We start from the raw sequence: 17,759 nt of genomic DNA on the forward strand, positions 1-17,759 counted from the left end.
AAATTAAGATTATAGTTATCTTGATGACCAATTCTGCCATGAAACGGGCTCCAATGCCCCTCCCCCCGCCATATTCTTTGAGGATGGGAAGATAAACAGAAGCTGTGATGAATAGTTTTAGAAGGCATCGGCTCAGAACTTCAACAAGAGGATCAGGCAGTTTAAATACGATAACCACTATTTTGTTTTAAGCCTCAGTTTTCAAGCATTAAACAATACAAAACAAACATCCTTCCTACACTTTAAGTTTTGATCATAGTAATGACATGTTCAAAGACAAAATCAGGGACATTTCACATGGTCTCCCATCAAGCCTTTGGATTTTACTCTGTAGTACTGGCTTTTAAGAGTTGAGATCCTCCAAAGGACGGATCAGTATATGTCAACCACATAGATGAGGCTGCAAGCGATGCCACAAACTGACCTCCTAATTCATGAAGAGAGTGACAATGTGGAAGTGGGAGGGCATGAAGTATTTTAGTACTGAATTACAATTGTTTTCAATATAAAATTAGCCCACAGCACAGTCAGGGAACCAAGTGAGGTCAAAAGAAGCTAGATTTGACACTACCATGAAGTTTCAAAACTGAGGACTAGAAAGTAAAAGGTAAAGAACAAGGCTCTCAATAAAAATATAATGAATGTTCCAACCCTGCAAAATCTTTGCTAATGTGATTACTTATGTGAGTAAGGATTAGTCACAAAAGTAAAGTTTTGCAAGATTAGGTTCAGAGAAAAAAAGAAAGGTGGAGAAAGTCACCCCAACTTTAAATGTGACTACGGGCTCTCCCACACTGAGCTTCTCAAGCTAAAATACAAACCCAACCTCATTCAAAAAGCAAAAACCTTAAACAGATACTTTCCTGGATTTGTAAGCAAAGAACCAGAAAAAGAAGAAACTGTAATTTTAAAAAACAGTTCAAACACTATGCTTTTATTGGCTTCTTGAACTGGTCCTGACACCACATTATGACATTGGTGCAGAGAAACTTCACGTCAGGAGACAGGATAGGATGGCTCAGAAAATAAATATTTAGGTGTAGCTCATTGGTTCAAATCCCGCCAAGTTCAGCCGTCAATGGCATCAGATTATTCCGTGCATTACTGCAAAATATAGCAATGGTTTCAGTGGATCTCTTGGTGAAAATGTGTATATGTTATGATGATATTTTTGATGTAACGGACATCCTTGTTAGCAAACTCAGGAGCATCTCTAGGCTGAATACTCTCAGATCTAGGTCTGTGCTCCAGACCACTCTCCTAGCCAAAATTAAATCTCAGCCTAGCTCTCTGACATCTTCTCATGCATGTTTAGTATCAGCTCAACATGGATAAAACAGCTCTTAATCGTCTCTCCCAAGTTTAGTATTTGCAGGACAGAACTACCAATTACAATTTCCAAAACCATACCATATGAAACATAGTAGTGAATTCTAAACTTATTATAACACAAAATGCTGATAAGAGGTAAGTGGCAACCAAGCACTATTAGCACAAATACAATAGCAGCAAATTACTGAAAACACTAAGAGGTTTCAAATGACGTGCATTTTTAATGGGATGGCTGTATAACACTTTGAACAAGAAAAAATGTTAAGTATTGTAATAATACCAAACGGAAAAAATGTAATGCACCAACCAGTATAAAGTGCTCTGTCCCAAATAAAAGGATTACTCAGCTTTTTAGCCTGTTAATACTCATGTAGATTCTCCCCTTATGACACAGCATGTTGACCATACATCTTAACAAGTGGTTTTAGATTACTCCCATCAAACAAGCTGTAGATACAATACAATATTACACTAATTTTAATTTAACAAATGTTTTCATATAAGAGATAAGTAAGTACCTCTGGAAACAAATCAATAGAAACTGCAGCATAGTGTTCAAGTCACTTTCAAGATCAATAAATAACAGTTTTTAATTATAATTTTTAAAACTAATTTTAAAACGTCACAATCACAACTGGAACTAGTACAATTTGTTCTAATTTTATTTCTTATATTTTCAGTTATAGAAAAAGTGACGCAATCAATTGATTTTGATCTACTCCAATTAGAAAAGCAGAGAATATAGAGGTAAATCCTCAATTGGTGTAAAGTGGCATAGCTCCATTGATGCTAAAGCATCTATACTAATTTACACTAGCTGAGACTCTAGCCCTACTTTTTAAGTTAAGTTCAATTAGCTCCCAGGCTCTTTGCCTCTGGAGATCTGGAGGATCAATACCTAGCTTAAAGCACAAGCGAAAGTAAGTTTGGTGGTCCTACTCCAGTCTATTCATTCAAATAATACAATAGCCATACACATAATTGATTGGACTGTAATCCACATTGCAAGTCAGGATTGAATAGTGCTAGTACAGCTGTTTAGGGAAACTTTCATAATCCCTAGTTCAAACCATTAGTTCCTTTCTTCCAGGAGCATTAACTTTAAGCAAACAAAAAACCCAGGCCTCCAGCTGATTTAATTAACATGGCTCACATATGCATGACTGATACACTACCTTTTCTAAACCACAGCAGCATTACCGGCAGTAATGTTTTTTACAGGAGTGAAATCTGCCTGAATGATTTCTCCTATATACGCTATTAAGCACTAATACACTCTTCTTCAACATTAAGCATGAATATTTTCTTGACCAAAATACTTAAATTGTGACTATTGCAAGGAAAATCCCACTTGACATTTGCCTTTAAATGTCCATATGAATCTTAAAGAAATCTATAGTGTAGGAAAGCTATATAAGCCTGTATAGGACAGGAACTTGTTCAGCAACTATAATTTCTTTAAAGGATCATTCTTCTAAATGCTAAAGCCATACAGTTGGTTACATAATTTTTAACAATCCACTTTAATTGATTTGGACATTGAAATTGGTCTTTTTAATTTGTCACATGGAGATGGAGACTGACCCCATTACCCGTGTATATGTACTGATATCAGCAACAGAAGATAGGGAGGTACTCGCTTAGAGATGCCAGTATTCTCCACAAAATGAGTAGAACATGTTAAAGAAAATAATTTTCAAATAACCTTCCCAATGCCAGATCAAGTTTTTTCTCATGTAGTATTTTCTACCCATTATGACCTGGTCTGGTATTTTATGCAGTCAAAAGTGCAGATTTGAAATCACCACTCTAATAATAGGGGCCTAACTAACCCCTGTACAACAGCCAATATACTGCAATGTTATCTTGGAGAGTCTACTGGATGATCAGCATGCAGAGATTGTTAACAAAAACATTTTAAAATGCATATATGCATGCAACAAATATTGGTGAAAATGGCTATGAAGTATAATTGTTATGCTAGGCCCCTTAAATGATCCAACTATTTCCCTTTAAACTTGGAGGTAAAAATCAGTGTGTTTTTGCTGGACAATCCTATGGCCTAGAGAAAATTTACGCTCTTCTTTACAGTCATATTAGATAAAGAGTCAAGCTGGCTAAAAACCTCAACTTATTTAGTACTTCATATAAGCTGTTACAACAGCACAGTTTTCAGAAAAATTAGAGACCACCCAAAACTACCATAAATATTATCAGAAAGGCAAAATATATCAACTCTACTGTAAGTTGTTTTTATTGTATACTTTTGTAAAAATGACTACAGTCATAAGAAAGTTTTGATCAATTAATTTCAGTGTCTTCATAAATTACTCTATGCACCTCTAAAAGAGCTAATGACCAATTGTTTAGAAACAATTTGGCTTCTTCAGCGTACAGTATAATTTCTGTATTTCTCCTCCATTATTTATCACTGTAGGCCTGGCTAGACATGAGTAATTGGACATGGGTGAAACCTCATTTCTTGGGAGACAGGATTAGGGAGGTAAATGGATCAGCGGGCTGGAAACAGAAAGTTCGTACTAGGTAAGATAAAGGGGTACACACAGGGAACCATTTACAATAAACAAGGTAACAATGGAGAAGATAAGCCTGGAACATATGATGAAGTAAAGAGTAAGTCATGCAGAGAAAGTGCATGCTGTACAGGGACTGGTTCCTACAAAGTGACCAAGCCAATCCCCAAAAGTGTAATGCGATGTAACGTGTAAACATGTATAAAGGAAGAAGTTCACTGTGTCACTTTAGATGTGTGGTATGCCTTATACCCACTCCTTACACTTGAATCGGATCAACTCAGTGTAGCTTCACCGTATGCCAAATAAAGAAAATGGAGTGATGAGACTGGAGTCAAACTCAGTTCTTATGGAATTGACCGGAAGAGGTCCCAGGAGAACCCCAACAATCACTATAAACACTTGCATGCAAACAAAATCACTGTTTCACAGACATCCATCCGGTCCTGTTGCTTATTCTGATTCATAATCCCATTTGTGACATCAGAACTGGCTGCCATGGAAATTAAAATGTCACTGACCAAGGATTATGGCTTCAAGTGAGAAATAAAGAGAAAAACAAGTTTACTCTTATTAAGTAAAGATCCTGTTTTCCTGTAAATATCACCGGTAAAATAGAGTAAGGAAAGTACCATAGGAAAAAGGAAACTGATAAATACTTGGCCTACTGATAAATATTTGATTCTATCCAGGAGCAACAGAAAGCAGAAAGTCTTCTGCCTTCAAACACCTCTCCCTCATGGTGAAGTCAAGCAAAAATTAATCATTCCGAAAAGTTTAAATCAGACATTCCCAGGTTAAATAAATACATAAATCAGAAAACACAAAATTTCCTTACCTAGGTTACTAGGTTTATCTTAGATAATAACATATTTTAGTTTTAGTAATCTACTTACTTTTCTCAATGCGGACCACATAATAGACTAATACATTTCTTTTCATTTTGATAGTTAATTTCCATATACTTTCATTTTCTGCTTCTTACGCACTGGTATAAAACAGCAATGTCAGGGCTGTAAAAGCTCCAGCAGATTATGCATTAGTTAAAAAGGTTTTCACCTGAATTATTATACTATTATTTAAAGTAGATATTTCCATTGCTCTTAAGTTTTGCAAAAGCTTACATTAAAAAGTGAAATTGTGGAGATCAGAATTCAGATCCATCAGAATCTCCTGTGTTTGTAGAACTGCATGATTCATACTGAGGCACTGAACTAAAACCAATCAATAAGTCCTACAAAATACACAGTAATCCTACACATAGCCACCCACTCATAACAGTACAGAGTTTTGTGGCACAGCATTTTACACTCCTTTATGAGTTATAAATCCCTAACTTTTCACAAAACAAAACCAAGTAAATCTGTAGATACATGTGTACTACATTTTACTTTTTTTAAAATTAAACAATGGTATATACAAAGAAAAATCCATTGCTAATCTATAGAACACATAAATGTAGGGATGCTCCATTATCAGAAGGCTATTAAAAAAAACTCTCTTACCTTGAATGCATTGAAGTGTTCCATCCTCAGCCCTTATTGTAAAGGTTTCACCTGGATTAACTTGAACCAAAATGACCTGCCAAAAATAACACATTCGTTTTAATTTAATGCTCAAATCTCATCTGATATATTCATTCCAAATGCTTTATTACCTAAAGTTATGCACTAGACAAGATGTAAATAGTAAAGCAGGCTAGATTAACCACAGTTTTGGGTACTAGTAGAATCCTGGAATTAGTGCAGGATTTGAAATTTGTCTCACTAAATTTATTCTGCAAACAATAATATTACCCAAAAAGGGCTGGAATGTAAAGATGAAAGTTGGAATTTTAGGCCCCAGTCCTGCAAATACTTAAGCAAGTGCTTATCTTATTGCATACAAGCAGTCCTATTGAAGTCATTGGGCTGCTAACTTGTTTAGCGTTCAGCAGATCTGTCTTTGCTGGATTGGCACCTCAGAGTGGATACTGAAGGACAGACTCTGAGTGACATATTTTGAGACATATGCTTTCATTTCCACAGGAGTCAGAACTGCCTTACTGGATCCGACACAGGGCCCATCTGATGTGATAAAGAGATTTTGCCCCTTTGTATTCATTTTTACTGAAAAGCATCCAGGCATAACAAATCAGTTGCAGCAAAGTACATGAGCAAACAATTTATACTATCAAGAATAAATAATAAACATTTTACAATGAAAGGTTAGCTCCCACTCCTGATTTCCCACTGCTCACGCCACAAGACAATGGATGTTACAGGATCTAGAGAAGTATCCTAAGGCATAATACTCCTCCTCTCTACTAACTGTACAGAAAAATTGTTTCAGAATGTGTTGCATTTGCCTGTTTTACTCATTTCCAGACACGAATGTGGAAAAAAAGCTATTTTTATAGTGAGACTGTAAAAAAATGTTTACACTACATGACTTAGTAAGCAGCAATATCCTGATCACAATGTGAAGCTGTCTGTGTTTATTTTAGTCAGTCTCTAATAAAGGTTGACCCTGATGGCACTCTGTGCAGAACACTCATTGACTTCAATGGAAATTCCCAGCAGATCAGACCCTAAATCAATACGATCATTCATAGAACCGTCATTGTTTTAAACTAACACACTATTTGGGGTCGGTTTACCAAGCACTGTGCGGAGTTTTGGTGTGCACAGCCTCCACTGATATCAATAAGACTCACATTGCTAAAACACCAGGTCATGTTTTGACAACTTACCCTTCAGGGTCTCATGTCTAAAAAAAACATTTTATTTGGAATTAGCTGTCATTTTATCCACATACTATATATTAAATGTGTTAAAAACACAATACTTTATTTCATACAAAATGCCCAATAGTCTCAAGATTTGCCATTATTTTAGTCAAGTAAAGAGAAACTGTCATTGTCTTTGAGCTATAGATATTATCTGATAGGAAAAATTCACTTCTGGATCTAGATTTTGATCACTCAGAATTCAGGGTTACTTGGATCCAGAGTTCGTAGTACAGAAATTAAGATTCTGAACCTGCCCTTAGATTCTGGGGTGTCCGGTTCCAGCGTTTTAGTCTGGGCCCAATATGGACACTAATTAAAGGACATGCAGTCATGCTTTCTGAACACCTAAGTCGAAGGCATACAGTAAAATAATTACTGAACATATAAGATTTGAAATTACAGTAACCCTGTAGAAGCCCACTGTCATGGTTAAATTTTAACACACAAATGATAAGTTATAAGAAAAGAAATGACAATATGTGAGCCATTATTTTAGGTTTGCGACAACAGTTTCCTCACAGAACACTGATTAAAGTGGAGTTGAGCCAGTACACACAGACCACAATAAATGCTTCAGAGGAGATAAAAATAAAGAGACAAAAGCCATTCCACCCATAACCTCGGCACAATCAACATTTAAAGACAGTTGCTTTTCTGCCTCTGAATAGATGTGAATAATTCACAACAGGGTGTGCACACGTTCTTGTCAAAGAAATCATGCAGTGCAAACGGATGGGATGAAATCGAAAAAATAGGGGCCTACGCACAGGAGTGAGGCAGAGGCAAAGCAGCAGGCAAAGGGTCCATCATTAAAATACCTTGTTATTCCTTTTATTGTCAAGGGTTTTAAAACAGCTATTTCTGTACAAGCTATTTATCTGGCAATATAACATGGCCATGTGTAGATTAAAGCGAATCAGGACCTGGATCCACTGAATCTTTGGGGGGCCCTGGGCAGACCCCCATCTCTCCAAACATTCACCCTGAATGGATTAGTCTCTCTCTCACCTTCAAATCCTTGTCCTTTCTCCCCACGTGAGGAAGTCTACACAAACCATGCCCACTGCAGCAAGTGGCCAGCTGGCCACAATCAGCTGTGCACTGCACTTCACCTACCACTCTGCCTCTAACCTACTCTAGGGTCCAGGCCTCTTTGAACTGCAACGCCTGCAGAATTCCACAGGAGCCTACATTAATCCATCCCTGACCATGTTTACTTTCATTCTGCCATTAATCTTTTAACGCAGCAGAGTTATGTTGGTCCATAGACTTTCCAGTGACTATTATTTTTAGGATAGAGGAGGCTTTAAGACAGTCACTTTTAAAAGGTCAAACATCCATCAGCCCAAATGTCCACACATCCTAATAATGGGATTATTTTTATTTTTTTGCAACTAATGCATTTGGAAAATTCCTGCTTTTGAATCTAAAATTTACAAATACCAAACATTTAACATGAAGACTGTATTTCCAACAGCATCTCTAATCTATGACACAATCAAATGAAGCAGCCATACCCTTTTCTTAGTACGCAGGTCCTTAGTCGTCCAATAAACTGTGCTACCAGAGTAAAGGAAAGAGGATACCACACCTTCACATTTCCCTTTACTGTTTATGACAGCTGCTTATGGTCATATTATAGGAAAGCATTGAGAACATGCTTCTTTAGCCGTCACGCAGGTTGCAAATTCAAGATTGTACAGGAGGCCTTAGGCAGTTCAGAACATGCAGGTGAATAGGACCTAGTGACTGCCACCATTCTTCACTGAGGTTAATGAGTGGATGAGAAGCTTTTCAGCATCCTGTTAAAATACAACATTTCAGGCTTTTACTTCCTGCAATATTCATGGTTTATGAGCTGCTGTGGTAACCAGATTGTAATCTAGAACAGCGGTTCCCACCCTGTGGTCCGCGGACCCCTGGTGGTCCGTGAGGCTACTACAGGGGTTCTGTGGAAAAGAAAAAACAACATCCTCACCAAGGAAATGGACAATTTCAAATACAAAATAATTTCCAAGAGTTTCTAAACTACTACTGTAATTTATTTTACAGGTATGCTTATATAGTATTATTTTTAATTATTGTTATTTTTATTTTGGTCTGTGGAGCCAGTGTTTGATGTGTTCACATCACACACCCCTCATACGTACAAGGTGGCACGGTAGCGAAGTTAGTGGAAAGTACTAAAAATGGATTGCTGAATTAAAACAGGTATGCTAAAAAGGAAAGAAACTGCAAATGAACAAAGATAGAGTGGAATGTCAAATGAAACTTTGCAACATAAGCAAAGAAAATGAAAAATGCAGAAATACAGCAATAGGTACTTAGTATTGGGATTCACATGGACTGGTACTGAAGAGAAGCCACGACCATTGTGCGTTCTATGTTATGAAGTGATATCAAATGAAAGCTAAAAACCAACCAATCTTCATTGGCACTTAGAAACAAAACATGGCAAGTATGTATGTAAGCCAGTTGAATTTTTTGACAACAAACTCAGAGAATTCAAGGAAAGCAAGAAAATAATGCAGTGTACAGACACAGGCAGTGATTGTGTAAAGGCCATGGAAACTTCTTATCGGGTGGCTTTACTCATAGCAAAGACAGGAAAGCTGCACACAATTGGAGAAGAGATATTATTACCAGCAGCAAAGGAAATGGTGAATATCATGCTAGGAGAGAAGGCTTGCAAGCAAATGAATATACTTTCGCTATTAAATAGCACAGTTCAACATAAAATGGGAGAGATGGCCCAGAACATTAAGGAACAGCTGATAATGAGAATATGCAAAGGTCGCTTCTATGCTCTACAAATGGATGAATCCACTGACATTGTATACCTTTGAAACCTTCTCACATTCATTAGGTATGAATTCAATGGAGAGGTGAATGAAGACTTCCTCTTTTGCAAATCATTGCCTACACGTGCAACTGTAGAGGCTATTTTTGAATAATTTCATACAGGAGAATGATATTGATTGGTCAAAATGTGTTGGAATTAGCACTGATGGGGCTCATGCTATGACAGGCCAACACAGTGGAGTTGTTACTTGTGTTAAAGCTGTGGCACTGTTATCAAAATCCATCTACTGTAGCATCCACACGGAGGCGTTAGCTACAAAGAAAATGTCTGCTGACCCGAAGATGGTTTTGGAGGAATCCGTGAAAACAATCAATTTCATCAAGGCTCGTCCTTTCAATTCAAGGATATTTGCGGCTCTATGTGACGATATGGGCAGTGATGACCGTCAATTACTTCTGTATACTGAAATCTGCTGGCTTTCTCAAGGAAAGGCACTTACACACCTGTTTGAGTTGCGTAATGAAGTGAAGATTTTTCTACTTGACTTTAAGATTCAGTTTTCACGTTGCTTCACTGATTTTCCTTGGTTAGCTAAACTGGCATACTTGGCAGATATTTTCAGCCACCTAAATGGGCGTAATCTAAGCCTAGAAGGAAAAGCTGTGACTCTATTCCAAGTTCAGGACAAAAGAGACACTATGATCATAAAAAACAGAGCGTAAAAACAACTAGTGGCATGTGGTGGTCTGTGAAATGTTTGGAGGTTGAAAAGGTGTTGAAAAGGTTGCGATCCACAGATCTAGAAGTCACCTCCAGCCATTAGCCAAGCTTCAACATCCAAATATTCAATCTCATTTAAATGCAAAATTATACATCATCCGGGTGCTGCTAGTTCATTTGACATCAACAAGGTGACATCAACAGAAGACAGTTTATTGTCTCAGTGTGAGAGGGAGGATATTGCAGACTCATTGCCTTGGATGAGGGGAAAAGCTGATGACTCTTCCCTGACAACCGACATCGATGAGACAGCAACAGGCCTTGCATCACACAGGCTTGTGGGAGAGTGAGTCAGAGACATTGGCAAACTCTGTGGCACTTAACCTTTTGTATCGTGCAAACCCTTCTTTTCTGCTGCAAAGCAGACATCAGTGTTAAAAGTTCTCCTACAAATACAGAACATGAAACAGAATCTATGTCCAGACCAAGTCATTTTTTCTAGGACTCATTCACTCACTGAAACATTACTTTCCCTAACCTCCAATGTACAGACAGTTACTCTCAACACACACTGAGATAATCTAAAAGGTCTTTTTTTCCTTGTAGATTTTAAGAGATATATAAAAGAGAAGGCCATTAAAGATCAATACCAGGGGATAAAATCATCATAACGAACTCAAAGATGTACAGCTGTGGTAGCTATTTGTATGATGATCTATATGAACAAAAATAAATACACACTGCATAACAGTTTGAAAGACATCTGATGAAAAATAAACTAACATTACCAATGATCTAAACCAAACGAAAACAAGAGCCAGAACTACAGGAAAAGACATTCAACATTAGGACTTTTTTGAAAATTACAGTGATTTCTATTAATGTTTAACATGGCTGGAAAGAATTTCCTGCAACCAAATCATTCACAAAGATGTGAATCTAACATCTTTGATCTTAGGCCTTGTCTACAAGCACTTATGCTGCCAAAATGTATATCGCTCAGGGGGGTGAAAAAACACCCCCGAGTGACATAATGGGAGAGAGCTCTCCTGCCAACATAATAAAACCACCTAAATGAGCAGCGGTAGCTATGTCGGCAGGAGAGGGTCTCCCGCCGACACAGCACTGTCTGCTCAAGCACTTATGCTGCCAAAATTTATATCGCACAGGGGGGTGTTTTTTTTCACACCCCTGAGTGAGAAAAGTTTTGCCACCATAAGTGCTAATGTAAGACAAGGCCTATGAGAACTTTCCTTCCTCCCTGTTGGAAGAGGAAGGAAAAAACTGTTACTTGTCTTTGGTTTACATCTGACAATTCATGACTGCAGTTGTTTTATTACCTATAATATATATATTTACTCACGATTAAGTGTTCCTATTTACTTTGTGAATACAGAAACACACTGAGCAAGGGGCATCATCACCTTTTAAAGCTCTACTACCAAATCCCTCAGTCCTTATACATGCAAAACTCCCACAGACATGTCCATGGAAACTTTGCCTAAGTAAGAACTATGGGATTTGGCCATGGTTATGCAAGTGTTTATTAACCAAAAGACAGCTCCCAGAGTACAACAATAAAGTATTTCACATCCATTTTAAAAACTCTCAGAAATAAACTATTATCATGAAGTATATGGGATTCAAAATGCTAAAAACGTTAAACATCCCACCATTTTCTCTAGAGAAACAATTCTCAGAGTGGGTCACTCAAAGTGGAAACTAGCAAAGATTGCTGACATTTGCACTACCGTAAGCAGAAACCACAACATGCTTTTCACTTAGGACTTTGGTTTGGGATTAACTATCTATCCAGCACCCGTTAACATACACAGCGCCCTTTTGATATGAACTGAGCATGAAAGAACTGTTAGAAAAGAAAATGATCTTTTCAAGTTCTCAGTACATTCGCAGCTGCTGGAACTAGGGATGCTGGAGGTTCAGCAATACCCCCTGGCTTGAAGTGGTTTTCATCATATACAGGGTTTACAGTTTTGTTCAATGGCTTTCAGCACCCCCACTATAAAAATTGTTCCAGCACCACTGAGTATGTTGCAAAGAGCCACTATTATCAAGAAAAACAGCTGCAGGCGGGGAAATGTAAAGAGTTCTTAAAGTAATTCCTCTACTCAGCTTCCTTTTACTCACAGCCAGTAGTAGCAGAATCGCAGAAATGCCCCAATAGGTTCTCTTTTTTTATCCTCCCCACATTTCCATTTATTGTTCCTTGTAAATTAAACAAGGTCCAGCTCAAAGGCATTGCTAAAATGGCTGACATCTGAAGAGTCTAGAAATGCATTATGAAATGGAAGAGCAGCCTTTGAGTGGCTTTGAAGCTGAAACTTTAGGACAGACAAAGCACCCACTAACTGTTCTGAATATTCTTCCATAATCATATCTGAATTTTCTTTTTTCCATTTCTGCAATGTGGGGCTTTGGAGTTCTGGGGGTAGCTATTTTTTCTCTTTAAAGGTGGGCTCATTCATTTTTTCAAAGCACTAATGATATATAAACTGCCTTATCATCTGGCATGGAACTTTGGCAGACACATTAGGGCAGCTTCCACCTCTTTTCTCCTGCATTTTCTGTCGGACATTTGACAACTCTTTCTTCACTATCTGCATGAAGCCACTCATCGGAGAAGAAAGTCATAATTTCCCTGTAGAAGAACTCCCTTTTGCAGTTTCCAAAATGCATTCATATTTAAAAATCACTTTTTAAAAAAAAACTAAAAGCAGTTACTGCCATCTCCACCATAACCAATAGCAGCAAAATGAGGCAAACACCTGTATGTGACTGATGTCACCAGTCACAAATGATGGTGCACGTCATAAGAAGGATGCACATCATATCCCCTTCATTCTTTCACCAGGGGCCTGACGGACATTCACCAGCCCACTGCTGCAGCAACGTGGTGGCTATCAAACCTAGATATAAATTTGTAATTGTTGCTAGCTACCCAAGCCACATGAAAGAAGAAGATCAATAGAAGGAGGTTTATTGATCAATTATAAAGGTAGGGGGAGCTTCTCAAAAGTACAAATGGAAATTAGGCACCTGCCATGGCTGCTTTTAAAATCTTCCCCCTTAATGTTTAAATTCAATATCACATGTAATTGGGGGAGCAGGGAACCTGTGGAGGGGGAGTTAGATCAATTTACTTTTTCCATTTCATCTCCGAAGTACATCATTACATTATTATTTTCTCCCTCTCTTATCTACTTGCCATAGGTGATTTGGGTGTTAAAATAGGTTTTGTGGGGTTTTTTTTATTATAACATTACCTGGGAGGGATGCTTTTATGTTGCAGTCAACGAGCCTAAAATGATCACAATGGAACTACAATGGTTTCTAAGTAAGATCTAATAGAGCTAATTCTTTCCCATCTTGATGTAAGTTTCTCACCTTTAGAGTTAATGAAATTATTTGTTGCATTCATATGACAGCTTTCAACCCAGGATCTCACAGCACTTTACAAGTAACACTTAAATAGGCTGCAACTCATAACACTCCTGTTAGGTACTAAGGACAAGCTTTTTAAAGGTATTTAGGCACCTAAAGATATAGACAGGCACAACTGAAAATCCCTTTCTGGGCCTAAATACCCTTAAAAACCTAGCCCATAGTTACTATTATTCCTGTGCTGCAGATGAAGAAAGAAGCATACAAATAAAATAGTTAAGTGACGTCACTGAGGTAACAACAAATTAGTGTCAAGACCAGGAACAGAATTCAGGAATCTTTGTTCTCAATCTTCTGCCTATAACTCATATTGTGCACGCAAAACTTCCAGCTGAATCCATTCTTGTGATGCCACTGCCATGTCTGAAGAAAGCCATTCCACTCAAGCGATGTCATCTTTTAAAAACAAGAGCATCCTGCCTGAAATGTTCATTGTAGGCATTTCCTAGACTGCTTAGGCTGTTCAGTCAAAGGATTTGCAATATTTCGAAATGCTACAGCTGCCATTCCTGAAGACAAACATTTAAATTCTGAAGCTACTAAAAACATCTGTGCTCCAATGCAGAGATTAACCAGCCACAGCTGGGGCCATGGAAGGAACTCTAACGGTGCTGCTGCTGCAAGGGGGAAGGCAGCTGGAGAGAGCACACAGGGTATTCAGCTTGAGGCAGAGCTGGGGCGTTGAATATATCAGGAACATGGCCCATACACTTGTGGGTTGTAGCCCCTTTGAGAGTCCAGACAGTAGAGTAACAGCCAGCATGGGGCTGCTGGGTGGTTCTACGCCCTATCCACTACTAGAGGCCGGATTCAGTCCCCTCCCGACTGTCCTCATGTACTAATCACTGCACAGTGCCTGATTAATCTGATTTGTGTTGCGGACAGGGTGTTTCACTTATGTTATTTACAGTACCATTCACCAAAACAGATTGATTTTCTATGTCCCCCTCCCACATGGACAAGAATCTAACAGCTTGTGGTCTCACAGTACAGCAGGACATTAGTAATGCTATAGTGAAGGTCAGACAGTACAGACAACACTTTTAAAAAATACATTTAAATTTTCAAAGGCTGCGCCCCTAGCCAGGAAGTGACAGATTTAAGATGGATTCACATACTCTACAATGTAACACAGCTAATACAAATCTAACACGCCTCCTTCCCATGCACACAGGTGGACAGAATACTGTTCCACTGCTTCCCTTATTTGGCACTATTTCCAACTTCTTTAATTGACACTGTTCTCTGCAGACAGGGAACGGAAAGACGTGAAACATATTTTCCAGCCAACTCTCCCACCCCCCGCTGCCGCCACCACCACTACTCCAATCACACAGGAATCAAACGGATTCTATGCAAGCCTCTAATTCAGGGCTTACTTATGCACCATGACATCAGTGCTGTATAATGAGCCAAGTTCAGACCTCCATCTGGGACAAATAGCAGCCAGGCACATTGTGACTTCTTTTATTTATATACACTGACTAAGTATGTCTTGGTGGTAAGTGAACTTACTTGAAGATTTATTTCCCAAGCCTTCTAAAACAACAAAAGAATATTCTGGAGCAGCTTTGTGACTCTCTTCCCAAGGTTATGCAAAAGTGATTTTTTTTAAGACAGCTCGTTGTTTCTGAAAACTTAACATTAAAATCTAAGCAAAGACATGGAAGTCGAAGCACAGTGCCTTAAAATGTAAAAAAAGAAACAAACAGCATAAGGAAATAAAGGCGTATTGTATACCACAGCTCATCATCCTGCAAACATACCCTCAATTTATGAGATCATGCCTCCTATTTTTCACCCAGAGAGGAGGCAGTGATTGAAAAATCAATTTGAAACCAGCTGCTCCGTTGCTCTTGGCCTGGCTGCATCAATAGGTTGTTCACTTATACAAACAGTCATTCTTTTTTCCAACAAAGTGTAGTCCCTAAATTAAAGAAGTGATTAACAGAACTGGAGCAGAACATTCACAGTATTCACATTAAACACTAGATTGGAAGGATATGAAGAGTGACTTGGGCCACGCCTTACCAACTTGTTATGGAAAAGTATTTATTAACTGCGTTTCTGCACAACAGAATGCCATCCACTGTTATCCTAACTGCTCCCTATACTGTATGGTTTTTAGAGGTTTGGCCTGAACTGTTAATTTCCATCTTTCCATTGGCTTGACTCACTAGTATAACATTTTCAGCGCAGCATTTTATGTACACTTTTTATTTTTAGGGACGTAGGAAGGATTAAAGCTGTAGTGGACTGCCCCTTTATGAGGAAAACTGTGCTATTTCTCTCACTTGCAAGAAGGTTCATGAAATACTGTTATTTGATACTGGGTACCGGGTAAAACCACCATGTCTGTACTCCCTAACACGGTGTAATAGTGTGCACTGCATACTTTGGATCCAAGACCAGCTGCAGCTCCCTTTACTCTTGTGAGTATTTCAAATAATTCTACTGGGACTTCGGAAAGTAAGGACAACAAATTTGGCCATGTGAAAGAAGAAGTATACAGAAAAAAATATTGAAAACTAAGACAGCTAAACCAGGGTCTCTAAAATGTTACTAATCCATTCTCATTCTATGTCAAGTTTCAGCTTCAGGGTTTTCCCACCTCTGTGGAATTTAGGCTTTAGAAACTAGTTTATGATGACAGAGTTGTAACAATCTTGACTATAGTGTCATCACCACAACACGAAATTTTTTTTTAAAAGCACCATTTACATTTTGGTAACTATCTATTTAATCTAACAAATGAATATAGTCACACAGTATTTAAGTCTACAATTCCCTGGCATTCTGCTGTAGGACACTTGCTATCTTAATAATAGGAGCTTTGGCAACACATGTATTTTTACATTTGGGAGAGTAATTTTAGTTTTAACAAAGATGACTATGCTCTTTTAAAACCATGATTAATGTTACTAAATTACTTACAGTTTATTAATTCTTGCCAAGTTTTATATATATAATCACACGCAGTGAAATTTCCAAACGGGTCAAATTAATTTTGCCTACATCCCCATTACTGCAATCTGATCCAGAAAAACAGACCTTATGCCCATACGAGGCTTGAAAAACACTTAAGTCAGCACAAAAATGTCCCATATGAATCAGGTGGCAGGATCAAGGCCTAAATTCAAGGATCAAGGGCACAAAAAACCCTATTTTACACAAGCAAACAATCAAGTGTGTGTACAAAACAGGTAACCACACACCTAAGTGATCAACAGCAAATGCTGTTACTTACTTTGCATATGCAAGTATCTGTTTAAATGCACAACTATGGATTTTAGCACATGCACACACTTGGGAGGGCATAAAAATCCAGTTTATATCGAAACCGACCATCTGTGTGCAAAATGTGTACCTGTACACACAACTGTTCACATGTGTATGCAGTACTTGTTTTGTACATACAAACAAATGCCTAGTTGCAGGTATGAAGCCAGGGATTTGCATGCACGCATTTTGCAGGGGGCCACTTAGGCCTCGAGTCTCAAAATGTGACCCTATCAACAATACATACACTTTAGACTTCATGTTCCAAAGTTATGTATATGATGAACTTACAATAGAGATAAATTCTTATTCACAGTGTTTTAGTTCTTGAGCCCCAGTTTGCAGTCCCATTCCACTCCTGAGGGACAGCTAAACAATTCAAGCTATTCTCTCTCTGTGATTTACTCCGATCAGGAATGTTGCTGCCCTACTCTTTCTTCAATTTACAAAAGGCGAGGGGAACAAAAGTGAAAAATAATTTCAAGGTGGAAAAAGGTCAGATAATAAGTGGTAACAATAAAGCTCCTTCATTTGAGGCTCTCAAATATTTGAAGCCTCAGAATATTTCTATATAAAAGGACACTGAGGCACAATGAGGGTAAGTGAGGTCACACAGGAAGCCTGTGGCAGAGTCGAGAAGAGAACCAGGATCTCCAGATCCTGTTATTTTCCACAATACTCTTTATCTGAAAGAACACAACTCACAATGACCAGTTTAGAAGAAAGGAAAATCCAGTATCCCTTTGTAACACAAGTACTCCACTAGGCAGGCAATTCTAAGCCTCATGAAGTTTGAAAGCAACATACTGCCACTGTTGAAAACAAAAAGAAAAAGGTAATTGTGCAAGAGGACGGTCGT

At 38.2% G+C, this 17,759-nt stretch overlaps 1 protein-coding gene across 4 annotated transcripts in view; it reads right to left on the reverse strand.

The window, feature by feature from the left end:
* Positions 1–17,759, reverse strand: part of FNDC3B (fibronectin type III domain containing 3B) — a 322,142-nt gene that overhangs the window by 236,702 nt on the left and 67,681 nt on the right. For all 4 annotated transcript variants that reach the window (XM_067536459.1, XM_067536462.1, XM_067536460.1 and 1 more), the window contains exon 3: positions 5,372–5,447. In XM_067536459.1, coding sequence (XP_067392560.1) covers positions 5,372–5,447 — 76 coding nt within the window. The remainder of the gene's footprint in view (positions 1–5,371; positions 5,448–17,759) is intronic.

Source organism: Emydura macquarii, unplaced genomic scaffold (assembly GCF_026122565.2).
Source record: "Emydura macquarii macquarii isolate MOO-44397 ecotype Brisbane River unplaced genomic scaffold, CSIRO-AGI_Emac_v2 contig_3603, whole genome shotgun sequence".
NCBI lineage: Eukaryota > Metazoa > Chordata > Testudines > Chelidae > Emydura > Emydura macquarii.